The sequence below is a fragment of the Numenius arquata genome, chromosome 17, assembly GCF_964106895.1.
Source record: "Numenius arquata chromosome 17, bNumArq3.hap1.1, whole genome shotgun sequence".
Taxonomy (NCBI): Eukaryota; Metazoa; Chordata; class Aves; order Charadriiformes; family Scolopacidae; genus Numenius; species Numenius arquata.
In genome coordinates, this window is record NC_133592.1 from 12,077,565 (window position 1) to 12,089,761 (window position 12,197).

Here is a 12,197-nt window from a genome sequence, read left to right on the forward strand (position 1 = left end):
GCAGCAGCTGGCCAGGGGCAAACATCTGTGCCACCCAAGAAATAAAACTCAGGAAATAAATAAAACTCTGGGCCAGGCTGAGCCTGGGACAAAGGAAAGTGCGTGGCTCGTAATCCAGCTGTGCCAGCTGCCCGGCTGGGAGCCACCTCCTCAAGCTCTCCCAGCACTGGTGGAGGGGATGTCCAGGCGCATGGCACTGGCCAGCCCTGGTCACGTACTGGTGGGAGCCTGGCAGCGGTGGCACGGTCAGCCCGAGCCCCCTGGTTAATCACATTAGCCAGACCGTGGTAGCACAAATGCTTCCACTTGAAGGCTTTGGGCCATGAGCACATTGGACCATATTTGCAGGTAAAAATGCTGATATGGGACCGATTTCAGATAAAAGGGAGTTCAGCCAGAGATGACCCAGAGGACCTTAAATATTTTCTTCCCACAGGGAATCAGCTCTTGGCCCCGAGCACAGTTCCCATGTCTACAGCTTCACCATCCTTCACTTTGGCGAATGCTCCCTTCTAGCTGACCTGCTGGGCGCCTGCCAGCCTGGGGCAGCAGGATCTGCTCCCCTCTGCTCTCGCTGGGTCTCCTGATGCTCTGCAGAGCTTCCAGTGGGTCTGGCAAATTAGAGGGCTTGAAGGAATTTTGCGGCTCCAGGATATTGCATAACAAATATCACAAAGAAAAGTGATACACACTGTGCAAAGTGATTCTTTGCACAAAGAAAGTGCAAACTGATTTGAAAAAGTGGGTAAAACAGGAGGAGCTGGGCATGTTGGCTTTATCAGTGGCCATTGAACAGCGGTCTGGAGCAACCTCTGGCTTGGCTCTGAGCTGCTGTGACTGGGAGGTGTGCGTAAACCAGGAGAATTATTGTCTTCATTCCCCATTCCTTGTGCTTCTCTCCAGCTTCCCCTGGGAGCCATTGTGAGACATGGGATACTGGGTTAGAGAAACCTGAGGGCTTGTATGACCTTCCTCCCATCAGCAGCTGATGGGGGTTATCACTCCCTGTCTGTTTGAAACCCAAGAGTGAACACGTTGCAGATTCTCTCAGCGCACCCCCCGCCAGCCTCTCTTCCTCCCACGGCATTTGGAAGAGCAATGGGGCTGCCTCGGCTTCCCCACAGAGGGGCAGGCTACGAAGAGGAGCTTGGTGGGGTCTCTTCTTCCATGTTCCTCTTCTGCTTCTGAGCAGCACCAGCTACATCCTTGCCCCGCAGCGGGTGTCGGGGTCTCTGGGCCAGCGCTTGCTCTGCTGGGGAGTCACACCGGGCTGATGAAGGGCTGCTGTGGGATCCAGTCTGGACCAGCACCCCTGAAAAATTGGACTCTCATCGGTTCCTGAACCCAAAATTAGAAGCTCGCCATTATGGGCATATTTATATCAACCTAAATCTTGCTGTCCAGAATGAGACCAGTTCTTCAGACTGGGAATTTGTGTTTGGAATTTGTCTTTTAAAGTAAATCAGGCCTACTGAAAATATAAAATTAAGGCAAAAACCATGCAGAAAGGTGCCGTTTCTTTCTTGGTGAATTGCCTCAGGGCACGCATTTATTAAGGGCAGAAATACAGAGTGGTGGAGATATCAAACCTGTCTCACTTGCCTGTGGTCCAGTTCTGGTCACGTGAATAGGCTGATGGTTTTGGCTTATGGGTGTCTCTGGCAGACATCAGTGCAGATGCAGAGATGCTGAAAAACACCTTTGCCTCTGGAGGAACAGTCCTTCTTAAACGCCCTCTGCCAGGGGGAGCAAAAAAAATGCTGCTTGTGATGCTGCTCCTTGCCTTGACCCTTTTGAGCAATAAATAAAGCTTGGGAATGCTCCACCTGAGCAAGGAGCGAGCTCCAGTGCGCAGCCATGTCTCAGACAGCCATCGTAATTGCCCAGTGACAGGAATGTCCTGACCGTGGGCATCACATCTGGTCCTCCTGAGCTTTGGTGATGTGTGTTGCCTGTTCTGGTGGCCTCCTCTGATACAAAACAGTCTGGAAGTACGTTGTCCTGCTTTTCCACTCCGCTGACTCTGCTGAACCATCTCTGGCCTCCCGGTTTCTGCCTCTGAGCTGCGGTTTGCAGTCAGCAATGTTCACACCTGGCTTTGCTCACGCTCTGTAGTCAGTTGGCTCCTCTCTGCTGATGTATCTTGCAGAACCTACTGGGTGGAAGTCAGGCTACTTGGGAGCTTTGCTTTTCCCAGTGTGTGACGTTGGGTTGCTCATTGGACAGGAGGGTGATGCAGAGAGCTCAGACCTGCCTCAGCTGCAAAATCTTGCTCTTTTTTTCTGGGATTACTTGGATGAAGTACAGAGTTCATTTTCATGTTGGAGACAGGTACAGTGTGTTTCACCTGTAGGGAAGAGACTTACTGGGATGAAATCCTCTAGGAGAGTACAAGAACATGTGTGTTTTTATGGCTGACCAACACAGGCAGGTAGAGGGGAGGGGAGCCTCCCGGGAAGGTCCTGGGCTGCCCTCAGCGGTTAAAGAAGAAGGACCTGAGGGTCTGCAGAAACTGTGACTTCTGTCTCTGCTTCTGCTTCTTCCGGATGATGGGGATCCAGACAAGGCCACAAACAAGGAGCATCAGTCCCAAGGACAGGAAAGCCGGGCCACACATTTTGTAAACATTTTTGTTCTTGGTTTGGATGCAAGACAGGCTGGTGATGACTATCCCGAAGAGGAAGACGGCTGCTCCGACAGACACAACAATGACAGGCTTGTGGTATATGTCCCACTTGCTTCTGGATGCGCTGGTCCAGACGGACTCGCTCCGGGAGCTGATGCAGAGAGTGCTGGCCGTGTTACTGGTCAGCAGCTCCTTGGATGGAGGAGACTTCTCACTCCCATCAGGGCTCTTGGGGGGAATTTCCATGGTGACGGGATCTGCGGAGGAGACCTGAGATGGACAAAAGAGAAAGAGCAGAGCAGGGCTAGTGATGGAGGATGGATTGGGTGCTTCCCATTTGGTCATTAATCAGTGCCATGTCAAATGAAGATGGGTAACTGCAGGGAGAAGAACGTCACAGCTATGAGAGCAATGAAATGTAGGAATAGGCAAGAGGCTCCTGCCGGCTGGACTGAGGGTGCCTATGGAGTCCCACTGCCCAACAATGGACACTGGGACTCCCACAGTCCCTGTGCCTGTCCTGAGACCTTCCAGCTCACCAACTTCCAGCTCCCACAGGGATTCAGGGGTGGGATGACTAGATGTCCATCGGTATTCAGTACCCTGAGCCTCCCAGGGCTCTTGGCTGCTTTCATGGCAGTATCATGGTCCTGCAAGCAGGGCTGGTGGTGCTGCCTGTGGGGAAGAACTCTGTATCCCCAGACCCACTTTCCTTCCCAGATCCCAAATTACGCCTCAGCACCCTGTGGCATGATCACGTCTCCCTCTTACAGGTGGGGAAACTGAGGCACAGCTCTGCCATGGTAGGACTGCTCATCAGGAGAGCAGAAAGCCCCCTCCCATGGGCTGAGTTCTTCCTTCAGCCCCCAGGGCTGGGTGATCCTCACCGCCACACTCAGCCTGGAAATGTCAGCCTTACAGTAGCCACAGCACAGGAGCTTCTCATTTCCTATTGAAATGCACAGGTGGGAGACAGGGAAATTCTTGTCACACAGAAAACAGGCCTGAGGAGATAAGGCTCCAGGAAGACCTTAGAGCCCCTTCCAGTCCCTAAAGGGGCTCCAGGAGAGATGGGGAGGGACTCTTGATCAGGGAGGGGAGCCATAGGATGAGGGGGAATGGTTTTAAACTGAAAGAGGGGAGATTTAGATAAGATATTAAGAAGAAATTCTTTGCTGTGAGGGTGGTGAGAGCCTGGCCCAGGTTGCCCAGAGAAGCTGTGGCTGCCCCATCCCTGGAGGGGTTCAAGGCCAGGTTGGACGGAACTTGGAGCAGCCTGGTGTGGTGGGAGGTGTCCCTGCCCAGGGCAGGGGGGTTGGATGCAGATGATCTTTAAGGTCCCTTCCAATCCAAACCATTCTGTGATTCTCTGATATTTCTCCAGCTGTCAGCTGGGGCAGGTGCTGCGGGAGGGCTCTTGATCTTGGTAGCAGGAGCACACCAAGATGCTCTGCCTTATGACAGCTGGGTCATCCGTGTGGCTTTTTGAGGCATTATTTTTTCACCAACTCAAGGAGGAAATACATTTTCCCAGAAACAAAGTGCCTTTAGCGCGGAGAAACCATTATGGTAAATGGGAAGGGCCGAGCATTACGTTAACCGCTATTTCCTCAGGGCTCTGCTGAGGAGACGAGGGCAGGAGGCTGGATCCAGGAGTGCTCCTGGTGCATGCTCTGAGCTGCTGCTGGGAAGCCCAGCAGAGATGAACCCATACAAGTACCAGGGCTGAGGAAGGCAAGACTGGGGAGATGGATGCTTTGCAGCCAGGAATCAGATGGGTTTTTTTTTGGCAAAACAAACTGCTGCCTGAGCTGCCAGGTTTTCTCCCAGGGGCTCAGTGGTGTCAGGAAGGCTGGGACTGACTGTCCTCTGCCAGGTGTTGGAATGGGGCCAGAGGAGGCCACGGAGATGCTGTGAGAGCTGGAGCCCCTCTGCTGTGAGGACAGGCTGAGAGAGTTGGGGGGGTTCAGCCTGGAGAAGAGAAGGCTCCAGGGAGACCTCAGAGCCCCTTCCAGTCCCTAAAGGGGCTCCAGGAGAGATGGGGAGGGACTCTTGATCAGGGAGGGGAGCCATAGGACGAGGGATAATGGTTTTAAACTGAAAGAGGGGAGATTGAGATTCTTTGCTGTGAGGGTGGTGAGAGCCTGGCCCAGGTTGCCCAGAGAAGCTGTGGCTGCCGCATCCCTGGAGGGGTTCAAGGCCAGGTTGGAGGGGGCTTGGAGCAACCTGGTCTGATGGGAGGTGTCCCTGCCCAGGGGGACAAGATAATCTTTAAGGTCCCTTCCAACCCAAACCATTCTATGATTCTATGCTAAGCCACAGCCATGCTGGCCTTGGCACAAGCCCTCAGGCAGATGGGCAGTGCCACCAGGGCTCTGTGCCCACTCCACTTGAGCTTAAGTGGGCTTTGATCCAGAACAGCTCATTTAAAGCCCTGCTGTGGCCCCCATTGGGCTCACAAAGTCCCGTGTTTCCTCTGCTTGGCTCTGGCTGCACCCAAACCCACTGCTGGCCCTGGGGTGGCTCACCAGGAGGTGTCCACCATGGGTGATAGCAGGTTGGATTTGCATGCTGTGTATGCTATGGGGAGGACTGCTACTGCGGTGGGCAGCAACGAGATCTGGATGAGATGAACACAAAGCTCAGCGGCCCCAGCTCGTTTCCCGTTGCTGCTAATCAATGTGAGAGCATGTGCCACGTAAGTGGAGCCACACAGAGGCTGCAAAGCTGGCACAGCTCCAGAGGCACCCGCTTAAGGAAACCTGCCTGTATCTGGGCCACACTGGGCCCACTGCCCACCTAGGGATGCTGATGGATGCCTGCCAGCGAGCACCTCCCTTATTCTTTCACCTGTATCCCCTGCCAAGGTTTGTGGTTTATTCTGAAGAGAGACAGATGTAATTTTTCAATTTAGTTCCCCCCGACACGGACACCGTTGCAGAAATTCAGATCTGGTGGTATCGACGTGTTTTGTGATGTTTTGGGTTTGCCAAACTTGGACCAACGAGTAAAAAGCAAAAGGCATAAGCAATGGGCATGATTTACATCTCTCCCATCTGCAGCTTTCACCCCACTCTGGACAGCTGGGGACATTTCTGACATCCTGATACATCTTCTAAAGGACTTGATGGGGGATGATTAAGCACTTGACAAAGCAGATAAGCTTGGTCAGAGCAGCTTGCTTTAATTTCTCTGCTTCTCCTCCTTTTGAGTTGCTAACTGTGTCCCTGCAAGCTGGACTGACTGCAGCAGAACATGCTGACCTTTTGGCTTTGCAGAAGCACCAGCTGCCATGAGATGTTATTTTGATGGCCACAGCCATGTTAGACACACAGGTTTTCATGTCCAACCTCCCCTGCTGCCAGCTGCTGCCCTGTGTCTCACCTCCCTGCTCCTATACGTTGTGGCTCCAAGCAGCCATGGGCTCCTGGGACAAAACCCTGATGCTGACAGCAACCTCCAGGGTTCTGGGGGGACAGTGAGGCCGGCTCCATGTGAGGCAAACCCTTTGTTCTGCTTCCACCTGTAAAACTTGCCCAGGAGTCAGCCCAGTCCTCCAAAAAAAACTGCACCAGTTCTGTGGAGATGTGCCCAGGTCCTGGATAACTTCTTGTGTGCAGCCTGTCCAGCTGCCTCACTCATGGCGTTGCTGGGCTGTGACACCCCCTCTTCCAGCCCAAACCTTTTGCAAAGGCTCTTCCTGAGATCTCATCCCAGGTAGTCGTGGCATTTTTGGCTTTCTCCTTGTAACATCCATTGTGGAGAGGCTTTATGACCAAGCTACTGTATAATTTTAATTTGGCTTTGTGGTTGGAAATTTGATTTCTCCTCTGGAATAACGCCCAGATCTCATATCTCAGCAGCCTAATGCAGTCTGCCCTGCCCCATCTTCCAGGCACCCTGCTCCCTGCTTGCCCGTCTGCTGCCGCCCTGCCTCCCTTTCCAGGGGTACTCTGCGCTCTGCAAAGCACCTTCCTCTTCATTTTGCAGAGCATTAATGTCAGGCTCCTGCAGAAACCATCGTCTTCCTGTCAGGTTTGTGTATACACTGGAGTGGATTTCCTCCCCCCTTTTATTTTCTGGCGTAATCATCCCTCTCACCACAATTCCCAGACACTGATAATTCTTCTGGTGCTTCCTGACAGAACGTGCTTTTCTGGTCACATTTTTCTCCACTTTTGGTCATCTTCCTCTAATTTATATACTCTGCTTTGTATTTCTCTCTGTGCTTTCGCATGAGTCCCTGTGTGTTTTCCCCACTGTTGGCTAGTGAAGGATCTCACTCCCTGCAAGCAGCCGGGCATGTCTTTGCAAGCACCACATGTATCTGCAGCTCTTGGGAGAGCTAATGCAATTTCAGCTCCTGCTCTGCCCGTGCTCCATCCCTAATTCATCACAGATGTGCTCATATCTGAAGATGTGATGGTTGTACTGAGCAGCCTGGCAGGATGACGCTCTCAGATTTCTCCCATTTTTTTTTAAATCATTATTGTTGTAAGGAGAGCATCAGCAGATGACCATTTGCTGGCTTGAAAATGCCTCCAGAGCACGTCTTGGATTTCATGTCTGGTGTTGTGCTGCTGCTGTCTCTGAAATCTTGGGCAGTTGCTGTTGAAGGAGCTGACACCAGGGTCTTTCTTTTCCCCCTCCACAAGGAAGAGCCTCATGTGAGTCTATTTCTCTTCTGTTTGCTCTTCCAGTGCTTTGTGTGGTGATGTTTGGTTTCTGAGCTGAGAGATCCACCTATTGGGGACCCCCGTGGCAAAGCAGCACAGCACACACTTGGGTACCTCCTGGACCTTGGGGACATTACATGGTGGTGCTGAGGAGAGGGCTTTGGACTGAGCATAGCACCTAAGGGCTCTGCCCTGGGTCCCTCAGCCCATCCCGGCTGTGGATGGGGTTCCTCACCCACCAGCCCCCTGCAGCAGCAGCTCTCAGGATGGGCATCCCAGCCCAGGAGCTGAGATGCTGCAAATAACCTGCAAATGTGGCCAGTGTTGTGCTAAAAGTGGGGCAACAGCCCGATCTGAAGACCTTGCTCCTAAGCACAGGCCTGTGTCCTCCCAGCCGTGCAAGGTCTGGATTTACTCTCCCAGTCCAGTCCTCAGCCTGCCCATCTCCTTTTTATTTGGGGAGGCAGCCCTGATTCTTACAGGTTCCTTTTAAGTCCTCACTGCAAGCAGTTTCTGCCACTTCTTCCTCCCACTTTTCATGGCCAGGGCCACTGGAGTTTCCCCAGCTCACAGCCTCACCCCAGGGTGAGGTGTCCATCTCCATCTGGCTCTTCCTCATGAAGACCTCTCTCAGCATCCCAAAGTGGAGCTGGTCTTTGTCCTGCGACTAAGGGGGTGCCATCCCATGGGAGCACCCGTGGTGCTGGCAAGGGTGGACCTGCCCTGGGCACAGAGCTGTAGGTGGTGGTGGTGGTGCTGCCGTGTGCAGGGTGGTGCAGAGGGGCTGCAGCACCTGGGGTCTCTGCCCTGTGTTTTACCACAAAAATCAGTGGGGAAAAAGCTAAGGATTCTGCAAACCAAAGGCCAAATGCTGAGGAAATCCAGGCCAAGTTTATATATTTTGCCCTTCTCTCTGCTGTCAAGCTACCTCCCTGAAGAAAGCTTCTCACCTCACCAGGGGTGAGACAGGCAGCAACAGAAGCTTCTTTTCTCCTAAGCCAGGTTCATCACCAGCCCCACGTACCTCTGGGAATCAACCATCACGGAAAAGAAAGTTTTGAGGAAAAGGCAAAGTGAGCCCTGCACTCTGCGGATGTGGCTTGTTCCGATTTACGCTGGGGAGAAGCTAAAAGACCAGCCTGGCTTGAGGGTCAGCCCTGGATGGGCTTTTCCTGAGGACTCAGACCCTGCCAACCATCCCCAAGCAGACAAAGCGCGTGAGCGCCCTGCCACCAGTACGACCTCTGAATGGATGAACGGCAGCTCCAGTGCTATGGAGCACCTTGGGAAGGTCACCTGAACATGGTACCTGCTTCTCATACCAGTCCCCGACACGGCCATCTCAGATCTAGGTACTGCACTGCCCCACCAAAGCCCCAGGCTGTCCCACAGAGGGGAACCCCCACACCCTCCCCACTGGCCCATGGTTCTCTGGGGTTTCCAGTGGCCTCCAGATGGCTTGGGATGGTCCCCTGGCAAACGGCAGCATCAGGTGCTTTGCAAAGTCTTGGGGAAGACTCAAAAGGTTCTTCAGCCAGAAGATGTGTCCTGCCTGCCACCCCAATGGGTGGGCAGTGAAGTTCTCACTGGTGGGTCCCAGTGAGTGGGAATGGAGGAAAACTGGGAAGTGCTTTTTTGGGCATTGCTTTTCCTGCTGCTCTGGAGCATCCAGCTGTTCAATCAGTTCTGATGCTTAATGTCAGTATAGGACGCCCCCAGATGACAGCTGTGGGTCCACGTTTGCTGGTAGAAGGGATTAGCTGCTCTAGAGGACTCGTGTGTGACCGCGGGATGGGTGGGAAAGGAGCTGCTGCACTGAGGACATGTGCATGCGTGCACTTTGCAGAAACTTTCTGTTTGACTCTTAGCACTGGCCAGTTTTAATGAAAAATGGCAATCAATCAGGTACACAGCGAATAGGAGTGGGATGTACGTCCAGTGAGCCACCCTGCCTGAGGTCTCCAAGAAACCGAATAATCTGGGGACAGGGGGATGCTTCCCAGTGGAGGTGAGGACCTGCCCTGCGCGCAGATATCCCATGAAGAGCTCCAGCCCCGTGGCCACACGCCTGCCCTGGGGGACCTGCACCAAGGAGCACCCCCCCTTCCTCGTGGGGGTGTCAGGGCACAGGAATCCCCTGGGGAGGGACCGAGCACTGAGAGCCCACTCACCATGCCGTGCCTCTGTCGTCCCTGCTGTCACCGGCGGGTGGTGGCTTGCTGCGGGAGGTGAGGTGGCCGCTTGCACTAAACATCCCCTGAGCACGCCGTGGAGGAACCCGGCCGGCGGCTCCTGCGGGCACAGGAGGAGTGGCTCCAAGTATCCAGCTTTCTGTCCCTGCGTGTCAGCCCCGAGAGGGATGGATCCTGCTGGGCTGAGCGGGCTCTGCTCTGGGAGAAGACCGGGAGAGTTGTGTCGGTGCTAAAGCTCCATCTTCTCTGCTCCCACGCCCCAGCTCACCCTAGAGCGAGGAGGGGGATGGCAGTGACTACGTGGGCAACCGTCCCTGCAGACTGGCTAGCTCTGCTCTGGGACCAGGGGTGGAGAAATAAGGCAGTGTGTCAGGGGATTTCTCATCACCTACAAGCCCTGCCAGATCTTGGATGTAAATTGAGATGGAGGCAGTGTCCATTTGCTGATGTAGTGGAGCCGGGCTGGGCCCTGCAACCTGCATCCCTGGGGAGCAGCTTTCCAGCATTGCCCAGAGTTTAGACCATCCGAGCAACACCCTCAGGGTCTTGCTGAGCAAAGAACATCCGCAAGCCCCTGTTTGGGACTCAGCAATGGGATGACGCCCAGCCTGGCCATGCTTTATCCCCTCTCCCTTTCCACCACCCCAGAGCCAAAGCCATGGAAATCCATCCTACTTACCTGGGGAGTGGTGAGGGATGGCTGCCCACCCCACCGGCGGTGGGATAGGCTGCAGCAGAAGGTCCCGCTCTCCTGAGCTGGGCTCACCCTGAGCCCCACATCCCTCTGGATGTTGCCTACTGGGCTCTGTTAAGACTCTAATAAACAATGGAGCATATGCCAGCCCTGATGAGCTCACCAGCCTATCGGTATATTGTTTAACTCTTTGTTTCCCTGCCTCGGGCCCCTGCAGAGCTGACTTCTGGGCAGCTTGCCTGGGATGGTTTTAAAACAAGCCACAGTTTGGGAGGCAGCACGGTGGTGTGGCAGGAGAAGCAGGATGGATCGGTGCTTGGAGCAGGGATCCAAGACGGGGGGTTGTTGCTGATCCAGACTTGGATCATCTGCAAGTTCCTAAAACATCTCTGGGCTGCAATTTCTGCACTCTCAAAGAAGGGGATCGTAGCCAGTGTCTGCAAAGCACTCTGAGGGTCCTTGTTGAGTCATTAGAGGGACGCAAGACATTAGCAATTAGCTATTAATTAACATCCTGAGTCCATTACAAGGAGGGGGATGGAAGAGGGAGGTGGCTCTGGCATCCTGCCTCCTTTCACAAGCTCACAGCCAAACTTCAATACTCTCTTACATCAGCGTGACTCCACTTGCTGCAGGGAAGGGATCCAGTCTGATTATTGGTGGCCAGGGCCCAGTTCCAGCACTGGTGGGGCTGCCTCCGTCCCCGAGGGCTCTTTGTTGGTTTGGTGCAGTAAGTAACGGTACCTAAACTGTGCCACAGACCTGGCCAGGGAGCAGGATGGGGTAAGATGGGTAAGCAGTGTTGGAGCTCTCATGGGGATGGGCATGCCCCACAAGGATGGTGGGCTGGGGGCAGAGCATCCCAGGGCAGCACATGGGGCTGGAAGGGGAGGAGGAGGAGGGTCCAGAGTGAGGAGAAACCAGCTCATCCAGGTGTGGAGAGCTCAGGCAGGAAGACCAAGGGCTGTTTGTCAAGATGAGGTCCTTCAACTCAGCTTTGTGTAGAGCTCAGGCCAGCAATAGGTGGACATGGGCAGGTTATGGAACTCTTCAGTAAGGGGCAACTGGGGCAGTGGGCGTGCAGGCTGGAGCAGGGGCAGAGTGGGATGAACTCAGCATTGTAGTCTGTGGTCTGTCCTCACCTCTTGATGAGAGGTGGATATGTTTGCTGAGCACAACAGTCAAACCCTGGGGTAACAATGGGCTCCATTGCCCATTGATCTGGGAACCAACAGCCAAAGGACCAGGTGTTTTGGGGTTGTTCAGGAAGCATTTATTTGAACAGATGAAAAGATTCTCTAGAATTGGGAGAGTTGAGTGGATTTGGGTTCCCTAGTGCAGGTTCAAGGGGGTAAATTATTTGGCTTAAAGGAGCAGTTTGGTAAAAAAAAAGAAAAGAAAAGAAAACATGTGGGAAGGCTTCATTTCAGCACCTGCAGCAGGATGAATTTCACTTCTGCACCATCTCCAGGCTGAACTGAGTTTCTAAGAATCATGGAATCATAGAATTGTCCAGGTTGGAAGGGACCTTTCAGATCATGTAGTCCAATGGTCAACCTAACACTGACAAAAACCATCACTAAACCATATCTCTAAGCTCTTTGTCTGCCCGTCTTTTAAATGCCTCCAGGGATGGTGACTCAACCACTTCCCTGGGCAGCCTTTCTCTTCTGCCCTGTTGGGGAGCATCCAGCCCTGTGCTTCAGCAAGCTAACCCCTCACATGGCCCTATTCATTTCAGCCCCACTCCAACTTGCCCTGTGCTCCTTGCAGGGCCCGTGACATCTCCTTCCTGCCCAAAGGACCAAGCTGTGGTGGCAGAGAGCAGGCAGGAGCCAGGTCACAGGCTCTGGGTAGAGTCACAGGCAAGAGTGCCTTTTGAAGATGGAGCCCCCTTTATGGCATGGTGACCTGAACAAGGCACTGGGGGCTGAACATGTACCGGGAATGGCCCCTGCCCCTCCAGGGTTGAGGTCCACCCCTCCAGGCCTGGGGTATGTCCCATGTGC

General features: G+C 53.8%; 1 protein-coding gene across 1 annotated transcript; it reads right to left on the bottom strand.

Moving 5' to 3' along the window:
- Nucleotides 1-2,473: 2,473 nt before the first annotated feature.
- Nucleotides 2,474-2,890, bottom strand: PIRT (phosphoinositide interacting regulator of transient receptor potential channels). Its single transcript, XM_074160333.1, has one exon. It carries the CDS (start codon nucleotides 2,870-2,872, stop codon nucleotides 2,474-2,476), a length of 399 nt encoding a protein of 132 aa, XP_074016434.1. The 5' UTR covers nucleotides 2,873-2,890.
- Nucleotides 2,891-12,197: the final 9,307 nt, after the last annotated feature.